The 15,107-nt window shown below is 39.4% G+C and overlaps 1 protein-coding gene across 4 annotated transcripts in view; it reads left to right on the top strand.

Annotated features, from left to right (window-relative positions):
• Positions 1-15,107, top strand: part of CDK8 (cyclin dependent kinase 8) — a 39,969-nt gene that overhangs the window by 19,259 nt on the left and 5,603 nt on the right. For 3 of the 4 annotated variants that reach the window (XM_081909390.1, XM_081909389.1, XM_081909391.1), the window contains exons 5-10: positions 5,141-5,198; positions 7,523-7,654; positions 9,896-10,039; positions 10,896-10,965; positions 11,742-11,814; positions 14,036-14,133. In XM_081909390.1, the coding sequence (XP_081765516.1) occupies positions 5,141-5,198; positions 7,523-7,654; positions 9,896-10,039; positions 10,896-10,965; positions 11,742-11,814; positions 14,036-14,133 (575 nt within the window). The remainder of the gene's footprint in view (positions 1-5,140; positions 5,199-7,522; positions 7,655-9,895; positions 10,040-10,895; positions 10,966-11,741; positions 11,815-14,035; positions 14,134-15,107) is intronic. The other variant, XM_081909392.1, reaches the window with a different exon arrangement.

The following is a 15,107-nucleotide window of genomic DNA, read 5'->3' as shown; positions in this document are numbered from 1 at the left end:
CACCCCGTCGCGGGGATTCAAACAGCCGACCTTCTGATTGGCAAGTCCTCTGTGGTAACCCACAGCGCGACCCGCGTCCCATATAAACAAGGCTTAAATTGGTGCAAAAACTTACTTACGACTCTTAGCAGTCAGTGACATTTTTGCACATTTGTAGCAAATCTTGGATTTCAGAACCCACCCTAAGATTGTAGTTGAACCCGTCAAGCTATAGTCATTTCTGCTGGTGTCCTTTCTGTCTGTGTTAACCTATGCAGTCACCAAGTATTGGAACTAGATTTTCCAAGACATAATGTTCTCCACAAGCTATAAGATTTGTGGCTACAATTCATTAGGCAGTTCTTAGAAATCAGGCTGTCTTTGTGTGTACAATCTGCCAGAGACTGCTTCTTCATTCAGAGAGCTTTGTGACTGCCAATCAAAAATGACGTGGAAACTGTGCTTCCCAGCAGGGTAGGAAAGGCAGAGAGGCACTGCAATATATATTGTACTATATCAGAAGTTCATAGATAGTTGGTATGTAGGTACAAACTAACTTTGCTTCTTCAACTTCCACATCTCCAGTAAAATATTCTGAAGATTGAGGGTAGTATTCAACTAACCATTACTCTACGCATACTCATTTAAATTAATGAACCTGATGTTAGGTCCACTCTGAGCAAAATTTGGTAGAGTGTCACCCAGAAGTTTAACAGTCCAACCATATTCTAGTGATATACAGCCAAACAAGAAAGGTTAGACTACTACTAACAAGTTCCTGACCTCTGAAGTATGAGCAGAAGTAAATCTGCAGTGTATAGTTTGAATCACACCAAGTTTCCACTACAAGGAATGAAAGTATTAAGCGTGAAGATTAAAATGGCAAAAGCCCTGAACAGAGTAGGTGGAACTAATCTGTAAAATAATTGGATGTGCCACGAATATGACTCCTTAATTTACTTGACAGGAAATGATGGTCCACAGCATATGTAAATACCACAGGTTTTCATTCCTGGGAATATGTTGTTTCAACTGATTCAGCAGCCATGCCACCTAAGTAGCGTTCTAATTAGCTGTGTTCTGTCGAAATCATTAGGATCTGGATGCCTTGGTTGTATACTCACTTTGGGTGGGATTTAATACAGTTTGCATTGAAAGACAGTAAAGTTGAATTCCACCCAGTTCAATAAAAAACTTAGGCAGGTTTTACTTTTTCTGGACAACTGTAAGCCTGCAGAGCTGGAAACAATCCTGCTTTGAAGGGCAAGACAAACAATCGTTTGGCTTGGATCGAATGGCAAATATGTTGTGATCAAACAAGAAAGTAACTGCACTAAAGTGTGATGGGCAGTGCATAATTGGTCTTTGACTGAAACAATCCAGGGTGTGCTCATAATATTAGAAATTTGTTTTTATTTTAATGGTCCAGGACCATTAGTATCACAGACAAATCAAAGCTCATTGAGGGACTCAGGCTTTGATACAAGAAATCACATCTTAATTTTTTAACTAGGAAAGTCAGACAGTATTTGTCTAAGCTATTCAGACTTTTTCAAGTACTAGAAAATTAAATTATACTTTAATCGTATTAGATTTAGACTATTTGGGGTTTTGTAGTAAATACAGAAGCTCTAGTTAAACTCAGAGTAAAAAATTAATTTTCCTCAAATGTATGTCTACAAAAATTCATTTAACAGATCAGATATATCCAAGCTGTTTTTGGCTCAAGGCTTAGCCCCATGTTTTTCATATAACTAACCAAAGGTTAGTCCTTTGGTTTATTTATACTTATTAAAAATGAAGCATTGGTTTAACTTGGGGGGAATTGTTTTTCCATAGCATTTTTTAGTCCTTAGAAATGTGACCTATTTCCTGTGATCTGTAATCCCATATCAAAGTGACAGCCTTTCATGTTGCACTATATGCTGATTTTAATATTCCTTGTTGCTTCAAGTTGTGTAAGTAAACTGGCAACTCAACCTCTGTGATTGCTTTCAAAGTATAAGAAGTTAGACTCTCACCAAGCTAAAGCAGCTGGTTACAAAACAAAACATAGTGTATTTGTATAGGTGCAGCATTTCTGTACCATGTACCTTTTTATTTTATTTTTTCCGTAGGCATATTTTAAGATGTTCAACTGAAAAAACCAATTATTGTGCTTCAGAAATTCTACTTACTTGTATTTTCTAATTACTTGATAACACTGTATGTTGGTGGAAAGCCTGGTGCTATCTGTAGCATATATATTTTACTTAATGACTTTTAACATCTTCATTCTTTATAGTTAAGCTTTTATCTTGGTTCTCACCAGTTTCTCTTTACTATTTTATGGTGTTCCTATTCCATGCTGCTCCATCATTAAGCTTATTTCCCTCATAGCTACTCTTTCTGTGTGCCATGTTGGTCTTCCTCCTCCTTTCTGTGAACTAAGTTCTTATGTTGCTTAAAGTGCTGGATTAATTTAAACTATGGTGTCATATTTTTTCTCACCCTAATTTTCCAAATTTGTAAAGTTGGGATAAGTGATCCCACACCTGTTGTCATTGTGTATTAATGCCAGTAGCAAACTCACATGCTGTTTAGCCAAAGCAGAACAACGGGGCGCGGGGGGGGCCTCTTGATATACTCCAAGGTTTACAGCATAAAAACAAAATATGGGGGGGGGCTTAGGGGAGCAATTCCCACCAAACCGCCTAGTGAAAGCAAACTACGTTCAGTGTCACAGAATGCAAAGTGCTGACAGGTGGGGAAGGCAGAGAACTGGAGAACTGGGGCAGCGGAAGAATGAAATGGATTATCCACATAGAAGGCATGTCTGGCTTGCTAGAACAGTGAACAGGAGTAGACTGCAAGTGCCACACTTCAAGCAAGAGAGTAGAAAGATGAACTGCTATTGGTTTCTACATTGAGAAGAAAATACTATTCTATTCTGAGACAGTACTTTGCTGATACTGCCATTTTGGGTTCACACTGCTTTTTCCTTTTTGAAGTTGTGTGTGTGTGTGTGTGTGTGTTTATTTCATAAAATTTAGATACCTCTTGACTGTAACCCCCCACACACATTCAAAACGTTTTACAAAAGAAACAACAGCAAGATCTAGGAAAAATCACAACCCTACTTTAAAACATCCCAAAAATACTAAAACAGATTAAAATGACACCAACTTTCTAAGCCTCTGGGTAGGCTTAATTTTTCTAGAAGTTGCCACAGTGTGACAGGTTGAATTGTTACTAGCCAGAGCTTGTTGAATGCTTGAAGCTGGAAACAGCTTAGTGTGGGTAGAGGTCCTGGGTGTTTGAGGATCCTTGACTAGAGGTTCCAGGCCAGAAGTATATAGAAATGCTGTATTTTTATTACAGTGGTACCTCTTGGATGCAAACGGGATCTGTTCCGGAGCCCGTTTGCATCCTGATGACAACGCAATCCGCGTCTGCACGTGCACTGGTCTTGATTCACTGCTTCTGTGCATGCGCGTGACGTCATTTTGAGCGTCTGTGCATGCGCGAGCAGTGAAACCCAGAAGTAACACGTTCCGTTACTTCCGGGTCGCCACAGAGCGCAACCCGAAAACGCTCAACCCAAAGCAACTTTAACCCGAGGTATGACTGTACTTGGTTTCTTTGTTTACATATGAAGTAACTGATTGATTAATATAGCAGTAGAATAGCTCCCACTGTAATTGTATTTTATATCATGGTAGGTTGATGATACTGGCAGATTACTGTTACTGAACAGCAAGTGATTCTGGACCAGATTCTTTGTAAGCTAGTGTAAATGCACTCTAAAGGAAGCAAGCTGTGTTCCACCCAAGTAATTATTCCATATTTTTAGTAAAAGGTGGTTAGATTGTTACAAGGAATTAAGCATACAGCTTTGCCATAATGTAAAAGCTAAGATTTTGATGCAAACTTGCTCTTGACCCTTCTTCCCTAATATTTGAAAACCTGGAATATGTACAGATCCATAATTCTGAGAAATTCACTTCTATATGATCCCATGGATTTAGTGATACTCAAAAGGGGAGAAAAATAAGATTAATCTAGCCTGCAGTTGCTTCTCTGCGTAGCACATTCCCTCAGCCATGCTAAGTGTCATTAGCAGCAATGCAGAGGAGAGAGGTGGCGTTGAGAGCTGCAGCACAGGCTGACCTTCCTGAAATAATTACCTAGACCACGTGGCAGTTAGGAAATCCTACATTCTTAAGGCTCAGAGTTGGTAAAATGGATACTGAAATTATGTGAGACATGACAGTCTTCCAGAATCCCCAAATCAGCCCCCTTAATATATTCAATAATGGCATCACACTAGCATCCAGCCATAAATAAAGCCGGAGATGACGCTTTTTTGGATACTGCCTTTGCCAAAAACGCAGTGTGTTAGCATATAATATCTCTTTCCATTTAGATCAAAGAGAATTCTGCATATTCTGCTCTGTTTGTTCATAAATATCTCGTACCAGTCCCTACAAGAGACTAATGGCCTGATAGTGCCACAAGTAGTTTATATATTTTTCCTGGCTAAGAGCACACACCTTAGTGTAACTTACTGCCTTGTCACCATCTTTAAACCTGTCCAGAGTTTAAACCCTTTTTCGAATTTGTTCTTTACACATTTATGTGTCTGTAATTGTACTAGATTACATCTGTTCCTATCAAAGATGTTTTCATTCATCTATCAAAGCTTCCTTGAAGTACTTTTAAGCATTTTATGTTTGCTTAAAACCACAGATAGGTGTTCACATAATTGATACACTAAGAGCAAAATGTAAAAGTTTTGTGTAGAATCTAAATGTTCATATAGTAACATCTAGGAAGATATGCAAAATATTTCATTGATTGCTTTTTGTAATTGGCTAATACTGGAAATAAGTGAGCCAACATTTTTCCCAGGTGAATTCTGTAATGACACTGCTCATCTGAAAGAAGAGCATGGTGTGGAAAGTTATTGAAAGGAAGCTCTTCTAAGAGGAAGAAAATGTAAGACTGGGAAGAAAATTGATTTGGTCAACCATATGACCTTATAGCAAACTAATAATCCACAGGCACTATTAATGACATTCCACTGCATTTTGGTTTAAAATTGGAAAAATAAAACTGCTAATTTTAGGCACAAATGTTTAGGTTTATCTTGGTATATGTATTGTATTTTTTTTTTCCACAGAAACCTGCTAATATTTTAGTTATGGGTGAAGGTCCTGAGCGAGGAAGAGTAAAAATTGGTATGTTTATATCTTTGATAAGTCCCAGTGTAGCATTTAAGATAGAATGTTCTAAAGGTACAGCTAACCAGGTTAATACTTTCTGGATCACACATAAAACCCCATAAAATGAAAAGAGGTAAAATTTGTTAATGTTGGATGGAGAAAAGTGAAGGACTACTTTGCCTCTAAAAATGTTACTTTACAATAGTACTGAATTATATAAATATCAATAATAAAATGAACATTAGTAACAGTTGTATAAAGTGCTATTGAGAGGGTAGATAGATTATTCAGGGATGGGAGACAAATTTTAAAAGCGTATAAGCATTGCTTGAAGGAAATTAAAACAGCATTTTTAATGGATAAGATAACATTGGACAAATTTTTGTAGGGGGAGCTTCTTGTGACACAGATTCCATATTCTATAAAAATGCTCTTTAAAAAATAATTAAATGAAACTCTAACGTAGCAGTAAAATTTGCATAATGGTATGATCCAGCACGTGGCGGAAGTATGTTGGTATCCTAAGGACGTAAGTGTTTGTACCAGCAGATTTTAAAGGTGTATATTTTCCTGTCCTCTGACTAATTATCTGAGACGGGGTGCCAACTTGAACAAAATAATGGGGAGGGGCAGGGAAGCCCATCCCCACATAATCACATGACATGACGCGCACACACTATTTGAATGACAATGCCCATCAACTTTGAGGGGCAGCTCCCTCAAATATTTTAGGGGAGGCAAAGGGACCTCAGCCCCTAGAAATTGGCTGCTGTGATCTGAGATGAATTGTTTTGTAATTGACACAGAATTCCATACATTCTTTTGATTGTTCGAGACTATTGATCAACTGCCAAAAGCAGGGGGTTTTTCTCATTGGTGGCCCTATATATGAAGTTCAAAAGGAATAGAATTAGACCAGTGTTGAGCACATGACTCTTTAAAAGGTTTGTGAACATACAAGAGTACTAACACTGGCAGACTGAGGTCCTTTTGTAAGCAAACCATGGCTATAATGTAGGTCAGCCTCCCAACATATTTGGCGTTAATTGAAGTGGTGCCTCTTGTGATGCGGATAGCTTTTCCCTTATTGGAAATGGACTACCTGCTACTTTTGCATGCAACAGCTGTGTACAACATTTCTAACTAATTGATTGCTCCCCAAAATGGCTACACTGCATGGATGGATGTGAAATAGACCTCTCCAGTTCACTTGACCTATCCAGTGCCAGTAATGGCAAGATTGACTCATAAAAGTATAATAAAGCTGAAGACGCATTGTCTTATTTTGACAACAGAAGCAACAACAAAATTATGTTTGGACTTCCACTGTTTAAGCATTAAAACACACACACAACACACGTATTTGAATATAAACACTGTACTTCCCACTCACCCCTCTCTTCTGGAGCTATTGCGTTTTTTCCTCCAGCAGCTAAATGTTTCTTGCCTTCTAAGACAGAAAAAGTTAAATTGTTTTCAATGCCTAAAATGAAGCATAATACGGTTTTAAATAGGGCTGTGAATAGGCACACACGCTTGTTAATAGGACAAAGGGAGATGAATTTATCTCTGGTGAAAATGAGATCTGGAACCTTGCTCCTTAAAAACACACAGACTTCACAGTCTTAAAGCTGGCTCAGTTCTTTGTATGGTCTACAACTGCAACCTTGGATCCTCAGGTCTGTTGGAATTTGTAAAATAACGAGCTGTATGTTCGCGCCTACACTCAAACTGTATGAAATAGTTTTTCTTACAGAAGTTAAATACTTCTCTGCTATTTGAGTATGGGTGCAAACAATCCAGGTTTCATTCCTAATAGGTGAAAAGTATTGAGGCAATAGTATATAGCAGGAATTGGGAATTCTTCCCATCTAAGCTTAAATGCAATTCAGCTACAATTGGTAACAGCCTCAATATCAGTTTTCTGTGATAATAGAGATGGAAATGTACCAGCTGCCTTAATTCCTAAGAGCTGAACTGTTTTTGTCAGGTTAATAAAGGACTGGCTTCTAAAAACAGGAAATCTTTCCAGCCTAGTATACACCTGCCTTGTTTTCCCATATATAAATCCTTGTGTTGTTTTTCCGTTGGGCTGGACACCAGATTTCCCAACTTTCTGAGGAATGATCAGCTTGATTCAGAACCTGCATGATCAAAAGTGTGTTAGCTATGATTTAATAATGCTTCATTTTCTGTACCATGCTTTAGAAACAAGCTTAAAAGGAACTTTTAAAGTTAGACTGAGGATGTTTGCAGTGTGTGTCACATTTGAGCTCACTCATTTCTGAGTAAGCAGTCTGTGCGCTAAAATTTAAAGCATCTTCCCCCTCTTTTTACAGCTGACATGGGCTTTGCCCGACTATTTAATTCACCTTTGAAGCCTTTAGCTGATTTGGATCCAGTAGTTGTAACATTCTGGTATCGAGCTCCAGAATTACTGCTTGGAGCAAGGCATTATACCAAAGCTATTGGTAAGTAATGCACTGTATACCTGATTTTCCATATTTTAAATTCTAATTTTCCCTGGTGTGGTTTCCTTCCTTCTTGTTTACAAAGATGTCTACTCTTGAAATCTTAGAATTGGACAGAATCACAAGGGTTACCTAGCCCAACCACCTGCAATGTATTTTGGCATTTGGAAAATATAGGAAAGCATTGTGATTCTAGTGTGCAATAAAAGTGATTCACTGAACCTTACTTTTTAAGGCTGAGTCTTCTATCATGTTTGGTTGCCCAAACATGTGCATCACTCTTAAGTCTTAAGTACTTCAGGGCACTTAACTGGCAAAGACCACATTGAATTTACAGATGGTTTCACTAATTAGATAAGAAATGCCAGCAACGTTTAATTCAAAAGACTGATTTGCATTATTGAATAGTGTCATGAATGTTTTGGCTTTGATCCAGACATGCACAAGCAGCATGATGCTCTCACAAGGTGCCTCCACAATTTTTTCTCAAGGTTTCCCCCCACATAGCAGCACCCCTCCATATCCTATACAATTCTGGAGGGATCCGCTGTCCGGGGCGATTTAAAAGCCCCTGGGAAGGCAGGCAGGGGGGACAAAGACTTTTGCCCCCCGCCTGCCTTCAGAAGAGGTCCAGGACAGGCTTCGCGGACCTCTCCGCAAGCAGCGGGAGCGCTCCTTGCGGAGAGTTGCCAGCGCGCCCAGGCTTCGCGGCCCCGCCCAGGCTTCCCGCCCCGCCGCCCGGCTTCGGGGGGAGGCGGGGGGAGGTCCAGGACCTCTTCCCAAGGCGGGCGGGGGGGGCAAAAGTCTTTGCCCCCCCTGCCTGCCTTCAAAAGCCGTCCGGGATAGCGGGAATCGCTTCCCTGCTATCCCGGACCGCTTTTAAAATGCTGGCGGTGGGGAGCAAAGCCTTTCGCCCCCGCCGGCCTTCCTGGACCTCTTCTGAAGTCCGGAGGGGGGGAAAAGGCTTTGCTCCCCACCGCCAGCATTTAAAAAAAGGTCCCCGAGATTTCCCTATGGGCTTTCGTCTTGCGATGCAAGCCCATAGGGAAAATCGTCTAGCGAAGCGTCGCAAAAACCGAAAAACCCTTTCGTCTTGCGGGTTTTTCGTCTTGCGAGGCATTCGTCTTGCGGGGCACCACTGTAGAGGACAATCAGTTTCATTGAGTCTTAAGTGCTAGTATTATGAAAGACAGAAATTCCTCCCCAGTGATGATCTTTCGTATGTCCCCTTTAAACTCCCACCACCTTCAGCCTCTCTTTGTGGGGAAGGTGCCATGATTCAGTTCCTTGATTGCTGTGATATACACCCTTTCCAAGTCTGTTATATCTTTTTAGAGATGGAGCAAGCAGAGGGGCACATCAGATTTCCAAATACAAAGAGACCTTAGATTTAAATAAAAGCATTGCAGTTTTCACTGTCTTATTTTCAATCCTTTTCTAATCAATCCCTAACAGTGGCCATCCAACATGAGCTGAAGAACTGTAAGGAAGGGGCTATAGCTCAGTGATAGCGCACCTGCTTAGCATTACAAATGTCCCCAGTCCCAGTTCATGATACTTTTGTGCAGGTCCGGAAAAACTACTGACTGAAATCCTGGGGTCCTGTTGTCAGTTGGCTGTTGACAATACTGAGCAAGATAGACCCACAGTACAAGGCAGCTTCTTATGTCTTCCTAGGTAGTTACCACCAATGCAGATACCTGCTTTGCTATATATGAAATTATGGTTAAAAACAACAACAATGCAGTTTGCATAGTCTTCTTTTGCTCATTTTTCTCTAGTATCAGTGTTAAAATTAGTAATCCATTGATTTTGCTAAATACAGCAGCAGCCTATCTAGCTGCTCATGTTCTATGTGTGTCTTTCATGCTCCAGGTTATTGGCTGATGGTAATGAGAAGAGGAAGTAGAGAAAAATTGAATGTTATATGAGACAGAAACACAAGTGTGTAACAAGAGGTAGAGCTAAATATTCAGCTATTGTGGAAGCTGCACATTTAGCATAACATTAGTTTGGCCTACATTCCTTTAACCTCAGCAAAATGTTCAATTTTTAAATGCATGGGGTCAAAATCTCAAGGAATAAAGGGGAAATGGAATTGTCTGTAGAAGATGTACAAATAACTTAAACAGAGTTGCTTGCTTTGAGAGGCCATATGTAACCTCTACTGCTGGTCTTCAGACTATGCTTTCTCCTTTCAGAAAAGTCTATTTGATTTTTCCTTCCTCCTTTTTCGTAAAGATATTTGGGCTATAGGGTGTATATTTGCAGAGCTGCTAACATCTGAGCCAATATTCCACTGCCGACAAGAGGACATAAAAACTAGTAATCCATATCATCATGACCAGCTGGACAGAATATTCAATGTAATGGGATTTCCTGCAGGTACATATTCTATACATTCATTACTGATGTACTCCAGGCTATACATATCTCCAGTACCATTTTAATAGAACTGACATACCCTTTGTGCCATAATATTTACTGAAAAGCTAGTAGGCTTGAAAGAAGCTACAGTAGCCATTGGAAAATGTCAATATGCCTGATCTTTTTGTGGATGTGCATAGGTTTATGCATGGCCTGCAAAGAACACTGTGAAATTGACCCCCCCCCCTTTTTATTTCTTGAAAATTCTTATTGTCTTGATAAAAAGAAACAAAATCTTGGGGGCTGATAGTTGTATTTACTGCAGAAGTCCTCAGACATTTTGAACTAGGCATATTTTAAAATATTTTTTGGGCTCACAAAATACGTTTTTCACAGAAGACCAACTGGTGATGCTCAGAGCCCCCACTCCCACCCCAAACTGACAAAAACGCAAAGCAGGCAGCTGCCCCTCCCCAAGAAACAAATAAGTGAAAGTTCACTTTTTAAAAATTAAACAATTGGGAGGGGAGGGGCAAAGGGCCTTGGCAGGTAGGCTCTGGGATGCCCTTGTGAATCATGTTGGGGATTCAGACCTACTGTGCTAATTTCATTGTGCACCGCTTTGCCTACTTCCATAGCAAAATTTGGTCTATATTAAAAATAGGTGTCTCTTTGGTGACTCTGATCTAGTGTTGCTGAGGCGACTGAGAGAGGATATTTTGTCCACTCAAATTCATCTTCATCAATGGTGATCAGAAGGCAAAGTTTGGCATATAAAGAGGAGAGTGAATTATGGTTTTGAATGTGCAAGTGATGATGTCCTATTCCCTATGTAGAGAAAGATGAAAGAGTGCTATTAATATTCAATTCATAGATAAAGATTGGGAAGATATTAAAAAGATGCCTGAACATTCAACGTTAATGAAAGATTTCCGAAGAAACACGTAAGTTTTGCAAAGATCTAAGTAATTGTGATGATTTCTACTGCATCAGAGGTTCATACATTCAGAAACCTGGCTTCCTTGGCAATTGCCTCTTTCCTCTCTCTGGTGACCACCCCTTCCCCACAAAGATAGTTACACCTCTGAGTTTTCTGAGAACAGCAGGGAACTTGGCTGGGAACGTGTGTCATGTCACACTACAGGTTTGTATTGATAACCATGTTGTTTGTGAAAAAGCCCAGTGGAGGCCAGTAAGTTTGAACGGATCTGTACTGGCCCTTCTTGGTTTAGTGGATGTGTTCTGCATGGTTTTCTGAAGCTGTTTGAAACAAGCAATAACTGTTAATTTTCTCATTGTATAGATACATTTGAAGCTACATAGCACACATAAAATTAGCGTCTTGACTAAAGAGACAGTTTGTGGCATTAAAATCTATTGTTCTTTAAAGGATTGGCTTTTTATGTTTCGTAATATTATGTTTTAAGCATTATCAAACGCATAGCTACTAGAAGTATGTGCATCTAATATTGTACAAGAGGGATACTGGTTGCTAACCAAATCTGTAATAATGGGAAGTCATTTCCATGTGGCTGGTATTAAAAACAGTGTGTGGCCTCAGGCTACGTTTACAGTGCTGGCACCCTTTTGAATCACAGATGGACCAGACAATTCAGCACAACCGAGTTCATTAGCAAGACCTATTGGTTTTATCCTGTCCTCCAGATTTCTACTTTCTAATCAATTTGATGCATTGTTGTGACTTACTGTTTTCTTTCAGGTATACCAACTGCAGCCTTATCAAATATATGGAAAAACATAAAGTTAAGCCAGATAGCAAAGCATTCCACTTGGTAAGACTTGGATAGTATCTAATTGTTCGCTTGTGAATTTTTGCACAGTTTCTGGAAGCATTTATTTGAATTGTTTAAATTGCTTTTCATTGCATCTCTTCACAAAAGCATTGGTTGTAAAGTTGAATTTCTGTGCCATTTCATATTTCATAGTAATTCATGTCCAGAGTAAAACCCTATGATCTAATTAATGGTTTACTACTCCCATGTGCTAGGCATTAAGTCAGTTTTTAACATTTCTGCAGCACATATGTTCGCAGTAGATTTCCTTCCTTTTTTAACATGTCCTGACAACCTGGTAATTTGCCTAGCTACAGTGGTGCCCCGCAAGACGAATGCCTCGCAAGACGGAAAACCCGCTAGACGAAAGGGTTTTCCGTTTTGGAGGTGCTTCGCAAAACGAATTTCCTATGGGCTTGCTTTGCAAGACGAAAATGTATTGCGAGTACCTGCAGGGTTTTTTTCCTTTCTCCCCCCCCCCCTTTTTCCCAAGCCGCTAAGCCGCTTAACAGCTGATCCGCTAAGCCGCTAATCAGCTGATCCGCTAAGCCGGTAATAGCGCTAAACCGCTAATCGGCTTGCTTTGCAAGACGAAAAAAACCGCAAGACGAAGAGACTCGTGGAACGGATTCTTTTCGTCTTGCGAGGCACCACTGTACTAGTTGTATCAACAGACTGCTGTGGTCAAGTGATAGCTAATGGTAGAATTCAACGTGGTGCTAAGGAGATTGCTTTGTTTTCCCAATGAAACATCTCCCCTCTCTCCCGTGCACACTGTTCTGGGGGTTCTCCTAACCCTCCAGCGCAGACTAGGCGGAGGCATGGGTGGCGCAGCGTGTGGAGATGGTTCCTGCTAGTGGAATTGTTTAGTTGACTCTGGTCCAATATTCCTTCCATTATCTTCCTTATTTACTGCGTACCTCCCTACTATGGAAGAGAAATATGGGACTGGGGCTGCCACTGAGAAGGTTGTTCTTCTTGTTTGTATACTCAGTCTGTTCCTTATGTTGAGTTGTTTGAAGACTGGTATGCAAGGATTTGCATTGATAGGTATGTGTAAGTAGCAAATTTATCATGTAATATGGGTAGCTTAAGGATATGGCCTTTCCTCACCCCAGAAGGCCATTTATCCTTGTATATGCTTCAGAATCCTGTTACATCCAACATGCTATTTTAACACCTATTGTAAAACAGCTGCAAGCCTTATTTTAGAGAGTACTCAAGTAGCCTAAAAAATAAGGACTTCTCAAAGTAGGCATGAAAGAACAAATCTAATGACTGAAAAGATCTAAAGATCTAAAGGGAGCACAAGGAGCTCCATTTTTACTGTTATTATTTTTGAAAAACCAACCCCTCTTCTTTTAGATGTATAAATCGACTGGAGTATTAGATGACCAGATTCAGTTAATATTTTGATGAAGAAAATTATTTTTCGCCTTTTAGCTGCTGGCCCTAAAGCCAGTGTTTTTCTTTAATCTGCCCAGATTTTTTAAATAAAAAACTAAGAACAAATCTCTAACACAGCCTGATCACTTGCAAGGTATTATTTTTTTATGACTATGCATAAATTTGGAAGGGGTAAATTTGCTAAAATACAAAGTAAAGGATATCTTTTACCCCCCACAGCCTTAAACCCAGCAATCCAAAACCATTTCACGATGTGCTTTTATCACATGGGCTAGGTTCACTACCAGAATACTTGGGAAGAATGTTAAGTATATTGGAAAGTGCAGTGAGAGCTTGTACTTATATAGTGTGATGGGCCTCTAACATTAACAACCTTGAATTGTTTGTACAGTACAGTAGAAATTAAACCTACTGCATTATAGATGTGATATGCTCTGTGGCCCATTTATGTGAGCAAGTAAGTCTTGTAACTGCAGCTTTTCCATGGGTAGCATTAATAGATCATATAAACCTAATTCTCAGATTATGGAAGCCTAGATTATTAGGAACCAGGTTAAACTGAATCATATCATTGGTCCATCTAGATCAATATTCTGTCAGCAGCTCTTCAAGTTTTCAGATGGGGGTCTCTCCCAGCCGTGCCTGGAGATTCTGGAGATTAAACCTGGTACCTTCTGTACTCAAGAGTATAAGCTCTGCCACTGAGCTAATTAGACTTTATAAGCATATAAGGAAGCTTTGTATATTCACATTGTGGTGAAATATTTTCTTGATTTGACAGCACTGAATGTCTTGTGTTTTTAACTATGCATAGCTACAGAAATTGCTTACTATGGACCCAATAAAGAGAATTACCTCAGAACAGGCTATGCAGGATCCTTATTTCTTAGAAGATCCACTTCCTACATCTGAGTAAGTGGTCAGTTTAATAGATACTATCTGTGCAGCTCTTTAAATGCTTTATTGCTTTCAGTGTCACGGTGTGACTTGGTGGGTGTGGAATGGAGGAATGTTCTGAAAATAACAAGTGAGATGCTCCTTCTTGATAAGTTATAAGAAATGGCTTTACTGTGCCATTTGCCATTTTGAAGTAATATTCCTATTAATCTTGTCCTGAGCCTTTGATCCCATTAGTCATAGCAATAATCCTGTTATTCACTGACAGGTTGATTATGCATGCTATAGATCTTCATAGTCAACTGCTAACTGCCTGCAGGTCCACTTGAAATTACAGATTGCATTCTATAATTAGTTTATATTTATTTGTAAACTTGGTGGGTGGACTATGGTGAAGATGGGGACCGCCTTCCAACTTCACAACCAAAGTCTGGATGTAGAGCATATTCACTTTCTTTGTTTTTAAATATAACGGTTTGCTTTTTAAACATCCGTATTCTCAATATGTAGACAAGACTTTAAAGTTCGTATTTGAAAGACATGACTATTTCTTTTGTGTCAAAGAATATTTCACTGGCAAGACGGTAAAACTATTTCAACCTTAATTTGATGATTTATGCACCCAATTTGCTTTCTGATGTTTTACACATATGTATGTGCAATGGGTGCAGCGTTTCTGAAAATGAAATTCACAGGCGCATATTGACTTTGGAACAAACTTGGTTTTCTTCCAAGTTTCTTCTTTTCTTTGTTTGGTGTAGCCTAAACTGCCCTTGGGAAATATCCCTTTCTTCTTTAAATCACAAATTGGTATCTCAATTTATTAGAAAAATCTTTAGATACTAATAGCTGCAGAGATCTGTATGCAAAACAATAGGTATAATTGCCCATCAGTTAAACTGTGCAAACACTGCCAAAAACATAACATTTTGCAAAAATTATTCTGTCCGTACTAATTATGGACAGGAAAGGAGGTAGAGTATGGATGA

This window comes from Podarcis melisellensis (genome assembly GCF_964234715.1).
Source record: "Podarcis melisellensis genome assembly, chromosome: 4".
In the NCBI taxonomy this organism is placed as follows: domain Eukaryota; kingdom Metazoa; phylum Chordata; class Lepidosauria; order Squamata; family Lacertidae; genus Podarcis; species Podarcis melisellensis.
This window is presented reverse-complemented; position numbering and strand designations above follow the sequence as displayed.